This window comes from Uloborus diversus, chromosome 10, assembly GCF_026930045.1.
Source record: "Uloborus diversus isolate 005 chromosome 10, Udiv.v.3.1, whole genome shotgun sequence".
Classification (NCBI taxonomy): Eukaryota; Metazoa; Arthropoda; class Arachnida; order Araneae; family Uloboridae; genus Uloborus; species Uloborus diversus.
Genome location: NC_072740.1, coordinates 11,613,437 through 11,629,855, shown reverse-complemented (window position 1 = coordinate 11,629,855; position 16,419 = coordinate 11,613,437). Strand labels below are relative to the sequence as shown.

Sequence of the window (16,419 nt, the reverse complement as noted above, 5' to 3'; positions counted from 1 at the left end):
GTCAGTGCTAATTCTATGTTAGCTACCAGTTTGTTTGGCACTCTTGGCTTCCTTAAGAGGTTTTCCACCTCCAGCTCAGTTAGTCCTATGCCGGGCTGATGAGTGCTAATAAGCACGAAACTGCAGTCCTCGGCTGGAATTGACTGAGCTGGGAGTGTATTTCATGTATTTCTGCCTTAGCCCTTGCTATAGGGTGGTAACTTACTGAACAAAAGCTATGCTTATTGTTTTAATTAGATAAATGCTCTGTGCGAAAATATTTATTCCAATTAGGCTCCTTTCCGAAAAAAAAAGTTGAAGTACTGATTTAATGTACCTTTTCTATGTTTTGAGCGAAATTTTTACACTACACTAAATAATGTTACATGCTTTTTTTTTCACATTTTACTTTACAGGAAAGAAACTATTTATTTGCTCTATTATTTTCCAGTTTATATTTTAGTCACCAAAAAAAGATAAGTAATTTATCAATACTTTGTCGCTTAAGTTTGTATATTTTCAAAAATTACATTCGTTGGATTCATAGATAAAATCATAGGGCTAGGTTTATTTCAAACGTTTCTCAAAGTTGCGACTAGGTAAATACTTTTTGTAATTAGTTTTAAAAAGAAGAGAAAAAGAGAGCTTACGTAACGCCGTCTCCTTCGCCTATTATACCAGTCAGAATTTTGTGGAGGAACTCCTTGTGATGCTCGAAATGATTCAGCAGGAAATAAAAGATACACCGTATCCGCTAAAACAAAAATAAAAATGCCATTAATTCGTTGAATTAGTTATTTACGGATTAATAGTTTTGGTTAAAAAAAATAGTTAAAAAGCTACAACTTAGTTGCAATGATCTTGGTAAAATATCGATTACTTTCAGACAGTTTTAGTATTACACTAAGTAGAAAACCCGTTAAAAACTTTAGACGTTCCATTAAGTAAGTTCAGTACGAAAAGTTGAAAACATGTGGTAAATGGAAACAAATTGCATTACCAACACTTATGGTGTTTTTTGCAACTTAAGTATTGATGGGTTACGACTAGGAAACATAGGGAGGACATTCAGGGAGTTCAGCATGTGTCTGAAAAACAGTGTAGATATCACTATTATTTAAAGCACTACGGAAACTGCTGTTGACCAAAGTTTAGTCATCTTACATTTTCCTCGCCAGCAGATATACATGCTCGAAGAAACTGGTTTCAACTAGTTTCATTTGTGATATAGAAATTTACTAAAAATATTTGGTTTGAATTCGTCCTTCGTCTATATTTATATTGGGCTGATTAGGTAACTTCCAATTACCATATAAATGATGTATCCAGGGGTAACTATAGAAACAACTAAGCTTGCCATGCTTCCTATCCTTTTTGGCGGCCTAGATTTTGACGTAAATGTACTTTTGTGTGTATTTTTTGCATAAATCTAGCGTATAATATATGTTTTTGCAAAATATTTTTTAACCATTCTGATTTTAGGATGCATTTGAAAGTACAATAAGATGTGTGGGCTCTAGGTTGATTATAATTGATCTAGAGCGTTATAAGCTCCTAAGTTAAGGGTGTATGTCATGGTTTTCTACCTACATTCACGTCAGAGGGAAGGAAATCAGTTTCTATTTACTCGATACATAGAAAAAAGATGATAAAATGTGAAGCTACCAAATAGCCATAATGTCAAAGTTTTTTTGCATAGTTACTCTCAGGGAATATCGTGTTGGATGCAATGTATAAACGTTTATATCTCAATTCATCCAATAGGTAAGGAATACACTTAATTTAAAACATAGAAAATTTTTGTTTCCAATTGCCTCTGCTTTACACAATAAAAGTGTATCTTAAGTATACCGGAACCTTTAACAAAAGAAAATGGACCAAATTTATCAACAAACATAAGCAAGTAACAGCAAAGGAAGTAACATCTTAGAAATCTCAATGTAAAGTGGCCATACTTTATTCAAAATAGTTCACAAAAATAGATAATTTTACAAAATATTATAGACTGGCACCGCATTCCATATAGAGCCGCGGAGCTCTGCCAATTTCAATCTCGTACCGTACATACACAGATGAAAATTAATTCACATAGGGTTTTAAAGTTGTCTACAGACGAAGAGTTAGTGCTGAAAAAGTTAGCAAACTTTGTGGAGAACATAATAAAACGATGAGAATTTCAGTAAAAAATAGTTCAAGTATCGCCAACATATTGCTTTTTTTATGAAATACACATTTGCAACAGTTTTCTTATTTAGATTTTAACAGCCATACGACGTTTGGCTTTGAAACTTTTGTATGTCATGTCAATGCTAGAACTTTAACATGTCTTTAACAATAGCATTTCTTAACATGTTCATTGGATTTCCCAAAACACACTTCGTTGAACTGTGAAACATTCTATCATACTATTTCAGATGATAGCCGAAAATGATGGCCGTTTTAAGTTTATGAGCAATACTTTCGAGTTTCGTCGATATGCAACTCTAAAACAGGGTCGTTTAATTACAGTCATCCACTACCATGAGTGTTTATTTATCGGAATGCACCCATACGCCGTTCTGGTACTGCTTTTCTGAAAAAAAAATCCTTTCAGATAAAATTCGTCACGACTATATATATATATATATATATATATATATATATATATATATATATATATATATATATATATATATATATATACTGCTCGACATTGAAAATGCAACACCAAGAAGGAGTGTTCAGATATTTATGCAAATTTTAGAGTAGACGTACATCACTGAGTTATGTAAATGATGTGAAATGCGCATCAGCTCTCCGACGCACGTGAAGTAAGATATAAGGGAAGGAACTTGCAGAATGGCCAATATTCGTGTCGTTCTTTCTGACTGGAGAATTATCGAAGAAATTTTGTTTTTGTCTTGGAGGACCTGTGTAACACGAGAGAATGCCAGGCCTACGTCAACAAAGGCACTTCCAGCAGATAGACGATTTTATGAGGGGTATGGTGATCGGACTGAGAACGGGAGGTTGGTCCGTACGTCAAATCGCAGCTGATACCCACATGGATGCGAGCACGGTGCATCGGCTGTGCCGAAGATGGTTGGAACAACGAAATGTGGCAAGATTGAGGGGTGCAGGGGCAGCGAGAGTGACGTCAGAACGCGTGGATCGACGCATCCACCGACAAGCTGTAGCAGACCCACAAGTCACTTGTTCCTCGATTATGCAGCAGGTGCAAGATACCCTGAATATTCCCGTGCCAACCAGAACCATTTTCCGTCGTTTAGTCGCACGTGGTCTGCAATCACGGCGACCGCTAAGAAGACTGCCATTGACCCCAGAACATAGACAGCAACGTTTAGTATGGTGCCGGACTAGAGCGACGTGGATGACAGAATGGCGGAATGTCGTGTTCTCAGATGAATCCCGCTTCTGTTTATCCGGTGATAGCCGCCGCGTACGTGTGTGGCGTCGACGTGAAGACAGATCTAATCCGGCAGTAACTGTGGAACATCACACCGCACGACAACGTGGTATAATAATTTGGGGCGCAATTGCGTAGAATTCCATATCACCTCTAGTTCGTATTCAGGGCACCATGACGGCCCAAAAATACTTGGACAATGTGCTGCGGCCGGTAGCAATCCCTTACCTTCTAGGGCTACCTAATACAATTTTTCAGCAGGATAACGCCCGACCACACAGTGCTCGCATCTGAAAACATGCTTTCCAAGGCACACAGATGCTTCCCTGGCCACCATACTCTCCTGACCTGTCATTAATCGAACACGTGTAGGATGTGATTGGACGCCGTTTGCAGACTCTGTCCCTGCCTCGTTCAGAGGACGAACTGTGGCAAATGGTTGAAAGGGAATGGAGAGCCATCCCTCTGGACACCATCCGCACCCTTATTGACTCCATGCCTAGACGTGTTTCTTCGTGTATAGCTGTCCGCGGTGGTCCTACATCCTACTGAGCCGACGCCGTTCTCGCTCTGTATTCTGCCTACCATTTTGAAATTAATATCATTTATATTCTTTGCTGTCCCTCTTTTTTTTCATCACTTTCTGACCACTCCTTCTTGGTGTTGCATTTTCAATGTCGAGCAGTATATATATATATATATATATATATATATATATATATATATATATATATATATATATATATATATATATATATATATATATATATATATATATATATATATATATATATATATATATTGTGAGTGTCTGTGCAGGTAGTTGAAAATTTGTACGAATTATGCAATTTTGTATCGTGTTGTCTCAGTTTAATGCGTCGTACTATTTGATGTTCAGTTTTATAATCTCAAAGAGCCTGATATTTTTAAAACATCAAACTATGTTTTATTTATTATTTTATATTAACTGTGTTTGCATAAATAATTCGACTTTAACTCTTTACAAACTGATGTTTCATCTTACGAGGAGGAATAAATTCCGTAAACTGGCAAAAAGAAAAAAAAATAGACAGTGGTTTGTTACTAAATCGGTGTTTAGATAGCAGTAGCTTGCACGACTGCCAAGTTTCAATCGGATAGGTAACTTCTGAAAGTAAAATGAAGTCAGACAAGCGCTGACGTATGGAATTTCATCGCAGGATGTGCCAAAAATCCATTGCCTTTTCCACCTACTCCCATCATACTATTTAAAATATGCAACCCCTTTGCCTTAAGATGAACTTTGTTATCCTCAATTATTTTTATTTAAAAAAATTACGATATTTTTCCATTATTTTTTGAAATAGAGAATAAACTTTTAATGTCCTATCCAGGAAAAGTTAAGGATAAAAATTAATATAATCCCGAAAATTCCTAAAGATGTAATTACAGAAATATAAATAAGTGGTTTAATTAAGCATTAAAAAAATAGTAGAGTTATGAAAGGGGAGAAATTTTTCCCTGTATATCTCCTTGCCCCTCCCCCCAGTAACCTTTGAGAGATTTATCCAATTTGAATAAATTATATTTTTTTTTTCAAAATAATGCTGTGTCACATCAGCATATTTGAAAGAATTAGAAGACTAGTATAATCGAGAGAGAAGTATGGATGATGCAAGAGAATCGATGTTGCTATAACGAAAAGCAGGCTCATTTAGCTCTGAACAAATTTTTATCATTCCACTAAAATAAAATATGTAATGAAAACATTTCTTAAACTAATTTTTCTATCAAAAACAATGCCAATAAACCTAAAAATTTTCAAGGGTTTGCCTCGTGCTTCGCTCTCCCTATAGTTGAGACGTAACGTTCTTGTATTCCATCACACCTAACATTTCAATCTTTTGGGAACTCGGCCGTTATCAAGAAAATACTCTTCTAAAAATGTAACATGTGTGGGTCTTATCTTTTTCGGAAGAAATTTATTCATGAAAGAAATAAGTGATACTCAATCGGAGTAATATCCCGGAAATACAGAAAAAGAAATAAAAGGCGTCCCCATTATACTAAGTTTAGCAATAATGGTAAGAAAGAAGCTTTATGCTTTTTCCAGAGACATTGTTCTCATGCTCTACGAAACTCTGTAAATTCCTTACTATATCTTGTTTTAAAATCTGTTGGTAGTAGCGACAGAAACTGACAAATAATTTTCATGCAAAATTCAATTGCTAATTTTCATTAGCAGTTATGTATTATTTTCGAAAGTTTTTTTAAATACCTTAAACTGCACTATTTCTTACAGTGTTTCTGTTAGTTTTTGAAGAAATAACACAGGATTTCTTTTCTTTTTTGCTCTTCAAAATCCCTGTTGCCTTTTTTTTCAAACGAAGTCGGTGTCTGCGCTTAGTAAAAGTATATCGCATATTATTTTTACTTGATATCATATGAGGCAGTGAGAAGCAAAGAGATTTTCGAGTTTCGAGTAAAAACGTGTTTAAAGATAACGTCCTTAGGTAGGTTTTCATTGATTTTTACTTCTTTTTACAAAAAAGGAAGTACTGTATTCGCGAAAAAATTTTCACTCAAAAATCGACCTTAATTTCCCTTTTGCTCACCCCCGAAATGAATGTTGAGTTTTTTTTTTCAACTCAACCACACGTGGATATATGCCTAGGAACGTACAGACACCCGAAATATCCATTTTGACGATCCCCGAGTTAATTACAACGAGTTTTCTCGTGACGTCTGTATGTACGTATGTATGAGCGTATGTGTGTATGTATGTCGCATAACTCAAGAACGGAATGTCCTAGAAAGTTGAAATTTGGTACGTAGACTCCTAGTGGGGTATAGTTGTGCACCTTTCTTTTTGGTTGCATTCGGATGCTCCAAAGGGGGTCTTTTTCCCCTTTTTGGGGGGAAATCATTGTTAATTTCGATGTAAACTCAAGTGGTGTTATAATTTGGCGAACACTTGGCGATATATATCGCCAGTCTTTTGGTTGCCAAGTTTTGTCGCCAATTTGGCGACAAATTTGGCGATTTTTTGTTTTGTTTTATTTTTTTTTTAAATCTGGTTTTAATTTGGCCATTGTTGGTGATATTTAGAAAGTAAACTATTAAATCACATTAAAACTGCCAATAATGAGAAAATGACATTAAATTGGAGTAAAAGGAAGTCATGTGATGCACACACCAGCTCGTTTTTCTAAATCATGCTGTACAGCAGCAACTGCCAAGGCTACTGGTGCTATCTCTTGCCCCAAGACAGAGGATTAATGCCCCTACTATTCGTACTGGTCATCTCCAAATTTTTAATTTTGCCACTTACATCCCTTTGCTTCTCACTGCCACATGTGTGTTTTTTTTTTTCAGTAGCTAAGAAATATAAATTTTTTTCAAATTTAACTCGTTGTTGAGCAGAAATATTTTGGAGAAAATATGAGTACAAAGGCGTAAATTCATCATTACAAGAGTTGTTACGTTTTCGTAAACACATGACGTTTTAAAATGATCATATAAAAAATAATCAACTAAAAAATTTTGGCGATTGTAGTGATGAATGAGTTATTGTTTCCTCCCCCTAGCAACCCTTCTAAAAATCGAAACCTAGTATGTCTAATCTTCCATTATGGTGGCGTCACTCATTCCGCAAAACCTTTTAAATAGATCATTTCCGTTGGCTGTTTTCCGACTGCCTTCTTTTAGATTCATTTCCAACATGGTGTTGAAGTGGTAAAAGCTCTTAACAATTGGTCATTCCCAAAAATGGGATGAGGAAATTTCTTCTGAATGTGTCAGAAAAAAAGGATATTGCTCATTTTCAAAGTAGTTTTGAGAATCACACAACTAGACATCACTATCAATTTAAGCTTCAAAGATCTTTTCTTTTTATCATAAATTAATGTTGTTCGATGATTCAAACGTTAGCCAAGTAACGTAATGTCTTTTCATTACCCCATTATTATACTTAATAATGCCTTTCATTATCCCATTATTATACTTAAAACTAGCTATCCAGCAAAAGTTTCAAGCAAGTGCAGTAGTTCTCATTTCATTTATTAATAATTAATAAGATTTCTTAAATAGATTTCTTTAAAACCATAGAGTTATGATCTGTCCATAGCACTTCTTAATTTATTACAACTCCAAATTTCAGAAAGTTGGAAAAAAAAGTAATAAGAGTAAGGTTAAATTAAATAATGCTGATAAATTCAAGTTATGTTCTAACTTCAATTTCCTGAAAAACGTTTCAGATTCTCGAACTCATTGAAATTAAGCAATAAAATTCTAAATTAAATAAATAAATGATGAATATTGAAGTTTTATGTCTATAAGAACCTAGTTAAATTAATAATAATAAGTGAAATTCAACTGGCATTTCATGAAGTTTTTTACTACTACTACTCGGTGACGCTAATACTATGATTTAAAAATAAAACAGAAATAACGAATTTTAAAATGTAAGAAACAACTGTTACAGAATGAAGGGAAATGTGGATCAAAGTGAAATACTGAAATATTTACAATGTATTCAACGTCACATATTTAGTAATATTTAAACTATGTAGTAACACATTCAGTCTCCAGCCAGGAAAAGTTATTTCTGAAATCTGAAGATCAAAGCATATAATAAATACGTACAATTTTTGAAAATTTGTACTCATATTGTAATATTTTGTTGCAAGTCTTTTTGACTTCAATGTTGATATGAAATAATTAAGTTCTTGTTATTAACATTTTAACTATTAATTTAGACCTACAAGTATTCGGTGCAGTATTTACTTATTTAGCAATAAGTTTTTAGCAATAGCTTTTTTTATTGTAAATTTTTTCTACACTTAGTCAAGGGAATGCGAGGCAAAATGGATGGGACAAATTGAAATAGTTCTTATCGTTTACTTATTCAATAATTTACGTATTAATAATTTCATTTTTTTTCTCCATTTAATAATTCATACGTGTTTATTGATTCATTCACTTATTTTCTTATTCATCTACTATTTTATTCACTCATTTTTTTTTCTCAGATATGGCTTAGTTAATTTATTAATTTATTCGTTTATTGTTTCATTTATTCATTATTTTATTTACTCATTCATTTTATCAAAAATATTTTTAATCATCAAATAGAGAATACTTCATTAGAAATGATTTTATTATTTCCCTTTTCCCCATGAAAAAAAAAAGGTGAAGAAATTCCGCTTTTTTTAAATTTGAAAGTACAAATTTATGGCAAAAAAAATGTTTGAATGCAAGTTTTATTTTACATACATATTTGTTTCTTCATGTACTACTGTAATTTTTAAATTAAATTTCAAATTTGTTCATTTTAAAAAAGGTAAGTTATCTTAACTATATCCTTTTATCCTACGTTCCCGTACTGCTTACGGTTTCGATTTTTACTGAAGGTTTGCTGAACTCTGAAGAATCGGTGAAACTTTATCAAAGAACATTATTGGTATGTATTAGAGGTGGGGAATGTCGTTCTTTTTAATGATCCGTTTATCAGAGGATCGTTCATTCTTTTAATCCGCTCATTTAAATCGTTCATTTAAACGACTCCATTCATGGGGAGCAGCATACCCTAAAAGAAGATTCACAGGTTTTGTAACGCGTCGCGAGTCAGCAAGTAAACAAGGTAAAAGCATTTCTTGAAATATTATAAAGCAGGTGTTGAAGTAAATACGGAACTAATGTTCGTTGAAGCAATCCAGAATAAAATTTGAAAAAAGACAAGATGACATCAATTTAAAAAAGATTAATGTTGTTACAGCAAATTTACTGTAAATTGGTATGAAGTTTTTTTGAAGTAAACGTTTGCATTTTAAATAAAAACTGGCTTAAATCTACCCAAAATTAAGAAGTGCGTTCCTTCAAATATTTTTTTCCAGCTATAGCACTGTGTATATATCTATATATATATATATATATATATATATATATATATATATATATATATATATATATATATATATATATATATATATATATATAGTATTACCAATAGACCATGTATAACGAAAAAAGTAACGACAAATATATCGTTAGCTCAGCCGGAGCACTGGATAACTTAATTTTAAAAAAAGACTCAGTTAAATATTAGGGAGCTTGAAAATTATCCTACAATACCGATGATAACAGAAAAAAAACGTAACCCTTTTTTAAACTTATAAATGGGGAAAAAATTTGACAGTAATAATCATACTAAAAATCTCTGAATATTGAATGTTAATAAGTTACTTGGAAGCAGCCAAGCAAGTTGAAAACAAAGCCAAATCAACATAGATGGTAGTTGATAGGAATGTTATAGAAGACAAAAGGATCGCCAGAAAAGTGATAAAGGGTAATTTCACGGAAATGGTAATTTTGTCCCGCACGTAACGCCTAATGTATTTCCTTAAAAATAATAATTTAAAAGGATCATGATAAAAATCTTATTGCTTTACAAATTTCAAACGAATGTGTGATTCCTTAAGCAAAAGATTTCTTCATTACTTTTTTAAATAAATAATTTTTTAATGAAGTATATGAACCGTTACGTGCGTGATTAAGTGACATACTTTTTCATGGAATAGCCCAATACATAATTTTTTTCAATGGTTTAAACTATTGTTTCTCAGCATATGAGATATGTTTCCATTATATTGCAGCCTTTACTCTCAAAATAAACAATTTATTTTAACATTAATACACTCCTGTTTGTGAAAATTGCAACACCATGAAGGAAGCATCATAGTTGAATGAAATTTAATACACAGTTGAGTGGTAATGGTACAAATAAATGATTACATTTTCAAACCAAACAAACAATAAAAAGTGATAGAAATTAGTATTTTGTGTGGCCACCAAGCGCCGCAATAAGAGCTGCTACACGACTCGGCATGAAATGAAACAAAGTTTAAACATCTGCCTGCGGAAGAGTATTCCATATTGTTTGTATGCGCAACCAAAGTTTGTCTGTCGAAGCAACAGGACGAGAATCACGAGCGAGACGGAATGTGCCGTTCACCGGCATAGCGCCGAATTCGGCCATCATGGTGCCACAAAGTGAAGCGGGATTCGTCAGAAAAGACGACCTGCTGCCAATCAGCACGCCAGCTCCTATGCACATTGGCCCATTGTAGCCGCAGGCGGCGATGGTTTTGCGTGAGAGGAATCCTGTATGAAGGAATCCTTGCGCGCAACCCACGCTGCAGCAGATGTGTCCGAATTGATGAAGCACACAATGAAACACCTGTAGCTGTTACCCACTGTGCTGCCAATGTCTAGAAGAAGCTGTGCGGTCCGTCAGCGCCATACGCACCAGGTGTCTGTCATCGCGAGCTGACGTTGCATTTCGGGGTCTACTCGCGGATTTCCGAGCTGTCCGACCCTCGTCCGTCCTATGCTTCCAAACACGCATGATTGTGCTGCTGTTACGCTGCACACGAGTGGCTACTGTACGATAAGACAATCCAGCTTCACCAAGGGCGACGATTCTGCCTCGTTCAAACTCCAAAATTTGCTCAAATTTCGCTTTCTTTCGTCAAAGAGCATAGTAAAGATTCAGTTAACGTTTACTCTAAGATATAACCACCGATAATCATACACGCCTCGCTACAGTCGTCTATTTATATTCGGTTCGATTCGCCGTTCAGAGGGCGCTGCTCAGCATACGCATGCGCTACCGGTCTGCAATTCTAATCATTAGCATATCATACCCTGCTTTACATTTCCTGCAATTTTCAGCTCACTCGCGTAAGTCCTTCGCGGTGTTGCAATTTTCACAAACAGGAGTGTATTTACATCGACGAGTGCTTCCAAACAAAATGCTTCCAAATTTCAACTAACACTTCACAAATTAGTTATGAAAGTGTTTTTTATTAACGTCGCAGTAATCAGAAAAAAAGTGCATTTAACTAGTAGAAATTTTAGCTTATGCAAATTACTCATATTGAAACGTTGCTTCCTGCATTGTCCATGAAAAACTGATCTTAACTGCTTGAAGTATCTTGTGATGTGTAGTTACGTAAGAGCAAGATAAATATAGCTAGAGCGTGCTTTATGAGCATTGAAGTTTGTAAAAGTATAACGCACATTTAAAAAGAAGTCTGTCGAATGAGCTAAAAAAAATGTCTACTCCTTATTGGCACGAGTGAAGTAAAATTTGGCACGTTTTACAAGTCGTCAAAGGCTCAAGTTTAAGTAATAAAACAAACCAAAAAAATTAAAAGAAACAAAATAAGTAATAATGCTGCTTGTAAAATTGAATCAATTAATGAAAACAAAATATTTTTTTAAAATTATAGTTAGATTTGATCAGTATTTTACTCGTCATTGGGTGATAAAATATTAACCATTTCAAAGCAACAATATTACGATTGCTTTCTGCATACTACACATGAATATTAAAATAAATAAATTAATTAATAAAAAGATGCCAAGTCAACGCCAAAAGATCTCATGAACATAGAAACAAGGAAAATGTCATAACTCAAACCCTGACGTAATCCCCAGAAAAAAAAAAGAAGGAAACTATCTGTTAAGTTATGTGAAACAGATTGCAGCTTCTTCTGTCGTCACACTGCTGTAGTATCGAATTTCCTACCACATTTGAACGCCACAATTTCTTTTTAAAACTATTTTCAGATGTTGTCGTTGTAAACTACTTAATTTATGTTTTACTACATGTTCCACTCATGCTTAGAAAAAAGAAAACCTGTAGATTTAAGAACATTTGTTTCAGACATGCTTAAAATGTGAAAATGGGAAATTAACATTTAGGAGAAGGTCGGCCAAAGTGAAATAGTGAAGATAACTTACTTTTTTCAAAATGAACAATTGGGAAATTTGTTCTGAAAAATTAGTACATAACGAAAGAATAATGTATTTTGTAATAAAATTTGCATTGAAATATTTTTTTTTCATTTTTGGCAGTAAATTTTCGTCTTAAAAAAAAAAGTGAAAACTTTTCACAAAAAAATATACAGAGCAAAGTGAAAAATTCACTATTTTTCTAATGAAACATTTTCTATTTGATTCTTAAAAATATTTTTCATCAAATGAATGTATAAACAAATGAATTAATAAATGAATAAATAATGAAACAATAAACGAAAAACATAAATAAATAAATATATGAAAAAAGTAAATGAAAAAGTTTTTAAAAAACAAATAAATAAAAAAATAAGTGAATAAAAAAAAATTAATAAATTGAAGGATCATAAATTAATTAATTTTGTCCCTCTTGTTCTAGACAAGTTGTATTCAACATTCCAAATTAAAAAGAATGTATAAACAAATGAATTAATAAATGAATAAATAATGAAACAATAAACGAAAAACATAAATAAATAAATATATGAAAAAAGTAAATGAAAAAGTTTTTAAAAAACAAATAAATAAAAAAATAAGTGAATAAAAAAAAATTAATAAATTGAAGGATCATAAATTAATTAATTTTGTCCCTCTTGTTCTAGACAAGTTGTATTCAACATTCCAAATTAAAAAGAATGTCTAAAAAAACAAATTATTACTGCATTGGGCATCACTAGATCTCAACTGATACTTAAAATGTTTATTTCAAAACTCTATAACTTTATAATAATAAAACATGTTTTGGTAAACCACAAAATATTACAAAATGTGTATAAAATTTTGAAAATTACTTGTATTATTTTACCCTGATCGTTAACGCTATTATTTGTTTCTGCAATCAACTGTATTTTTTAGAACATAGTCAAACTGTTTTTAGATAAGTGGAGCTGCCAACTGAAAATATTTTACCATTTCACTTTGCCCACATTCCCCTATTTTCAGTAAGAAATTAAATTCTCTCAAGAATACAGTTACCTGAAAGATTAAAAAAAAAAAATTTAATTTGAATTTTGGCATTTTGAATTCAAATTATGTTTTTCGCAATCATGAGTGTGTGTATGTAGGCGTGTGTGTTTGTGTGTGGGGGGTAAGTGTGTTTGTGTGTAAGGGGTATGTGTATGTGTGTGTAGGCATGTGTGTTTGCGTCTGTGTGCTGGCATAAGTGTGTGGGTAGTTGTGTGTATGAATGTGTGTGTGTAGGGGGGATGTGTATGTGTGTGTATTCATATGTGTTTGTGTCTGTGTGCAGGCATGAATGTGTGGGTAGTTGTGTGTATGTGTATGTTTTTGTGTGTGTGTATGTGTAGGTGTCTGTATGTATGTGTGTGTATTTGTATGTGTGTGTATTTGTATGTGTGTGTATGTGTTTGTGTGTGTGTGTATGTGCGCGTGTGTGTGTGTAGTTGTGTATGTATGCGCGTGTGTGTAGGACATGGATGCAACCTGGAGACGGCTTTCGCTATAGGAGCAGCATCGTGAGGAGCCGGTCGACGGTGATGGTGCGGAGGGTGGCGGTGGGAAAATAAAATTATAGCACGCCAAAAAAACACTCAAATGAAAGCAATAAGCAATCGTGATTGCTCAAAAAAAAAAAAAATGTTTAGCACCGTGACCAAAGTTAACAAAATGTGTAGTGAAACTGAGACTATTCCGATTAAAAATGGAGTTATAAATACATTGTATTTAGTAGATCACTGTTTACTTTTTTGTTTCAAAATTTCCTTTCATATACATCGCAGTTTCTGTAAGATTATCTACGTGGTTTTACTTCCTTTCACAAAAAAGGAAGTTTGTATTCGCGAAAAAATGTTCACGTGTATGTGCGTATGTATCTCGCATAACTCAAAAACGGTATGTCCTAGAAAGTTGAAATATGGACGTAGACTCCTAGTGGGGTCTAGTTGTGCACCTTCCTTTTTGGTTGCATCCGGATATTTCTAAGGAGGTCTTTTGCCCTTTTTTGGAGGAAATCATTGTTAATTTCGATGTAAACTCAAGCTGTGTTATGATTTGTCGGACGCTTGGCGATATATCGCCAGTCTTTTGGTCGTCAAGTTTTGTCGCCAAGTTGGCGACAAGTTTGGCGATTTTTTTTTTTTTTTAATTTGGTTTCAATTGGGCCACTGTTGGTGATATTTAGAGAGTAAACAATTGAATCACATTAAAATTGCCAATAATGGGGAAATGACATTAAATTGGAGTAAAAGGAAGTCATGTGATGCACACATCCGCTCGTTATTTTAGAAATTGTTTCGTCAATGTGTTACAAAGCATTACGAATGTAGATTCTTTTATTCTTTATGAATGGACCTTAGTGTATAATTATAACTATTATTTATGCTCAAAACAGGATCCACAGGATCGTACTACAGGGTATCGTACAAACTTTGAGGGGAGGTAGAGAAAACGATACAAGCAGGAATTACATAGGAACATAGGGCAACAAACGCGCTTTATGCACACAAAGCCACATGATCGCTTTCAGTCAATAATTTATTTTCAAAAATTAATAATTTTGCCTCCTTTTATTAACTTTTTTAACTTCTGTTTTTTAAAACATTCTAAGGCTTTTTTTTTTTTTTCCAAATTTAGAAAATGCTTTTTTGCTAAATTATCACAATAACCACATGTACTGTAATCTGTGCATTCATTTGTTTATATATTGATTAGAAAATAATCTAGTCAGTTATGCTAAATACCATAAAAATTCCTAAATGAATTTTGTTTACAAAGGTGACATGCTGTAAAATTTTTTGTAATTTATAAAGTGCTATAGTTTAATTCGTAGTTTTGTTAAATATAGTATACTGACGAAAAAAGCATTACTTTAAAGCTGATCTTCGATAGAAAAAATCTTCTGAGATTCCTCTAATGGGGAAACACGAAAAAATGATCATAGAGAAAAAGCACTTAGAAGTTTTGCTTTCGCATTTGGTCCTTGAGTGTGCATGGAAGAAAACCGTTCATAGCTTTTTAAATAATTGAGCTTAAGCAACGACTCTTTTTACGAGTGTTTGAAATAGTTTGAAGTTTTAAAATAAGCAGTAAAAAGGTTTCGATTGCTTGGTCATTTCTTAGGAAATGGCACCCTTTAAAAATCAAAATCAACATTAGAAACAAATGTGCGAATTTAAAGCGCATGTGATTTTGTTTCATTTATGAATGAGTATTGAGATAAAAAGTAAAATTTGTTTTATTTCATTTCTCTATTCACTAAGCAATTAAGAATCGCTTATTGCTTTCTTTGCAGCCGGAAATGACGTCCGCTTCTTATTTAAAATCGCCCTTTAAATAAGCAAAATTGAATATGTTTGTGTGCTATCACCCCGGGAACGGCCAGGAGTTACGGGTCAAACTAAGTCTTAAGGAAAAAAAAAACTGAGCACTCATTTAGCTCGGTCTCATATTTATTGGATTGTATTTAAAATAAACGAATTTAAGAATTAAAAAGATAATCAACATTCCTTCGTAAATTTGGTCCTGAGAACATACTTGCATATTAAAAATTTAGACACCACTCCCCTTTTGTCAGAAACTAACATTTTTTTGCAAACATTTAATTCTTTTGCATCTTATCCCCCTCCCCCCCAAAAAAAACGTTATTTTTATACGCATTCTTTCCGTTTACAGATGATCGCAAAAGGCACAATGTTTTCTGCTTATTAATGAATTGATTATTATTATTTTTATATATACATATTTTAAATGTTTTAACTGCATCTTTCTTTTCGTATTCAATGGTGCACATTTCTTATTTCTTTGATAACTTAGTTTTTGATGATTGCTTTACGTATTATGGTTTAACTTTTTAAGTGTATTAATTTATCAATGTTCTTTTCGTACGATAATTTAATGTGAATCAAATGTAATTACAAGACAGTCAAAAAATTATGCTAAACTTTAAATTTAGAAACTTGAAATAATCAACTTACTATAGAACATAGAAGTTAAAAAATAGAAAAAATAATTTTTCAAAATAAATAAGTAACTTCTTACTGACATAAGATACCTAAAATTTAGAAAACGAGTTTGATTTTGTATCCATAATAAGTAATGGTATTTTTTCCATACAAAAATTATGTTTTGTTTTGAATTAACTATTCTAAACTCCAAAAAGGAACATATAAACTAGCAAATGATCGAAAAGAGCTGTGTGATGTTTAGTGGTATCAAAAACCATTTTAATGTACGAGAAA

General features: G+C 32.9%; 1 protein-coding gene across 1 annotated transcript in view; it reads right to left on the bottom strand.

The window, feature by feature from the left end:
• The window catches only part of LOC129231353 (uncharacterized), a 93,703-nt gene that overhangs the window by 23,499 nt on the left and 53,785 nt on the right, over positions 1–16,419 (bottom strand). Inside the window, exon 5 of the mRNA XM_054865645.1 lies at positions 630–733. Coding sequence (XP_054721620.1) covers positions 630–733 — 104 coding nt within the window. The remainder of the gene's footprint in view (positions 1–629; positions 734–16,419) is intronic.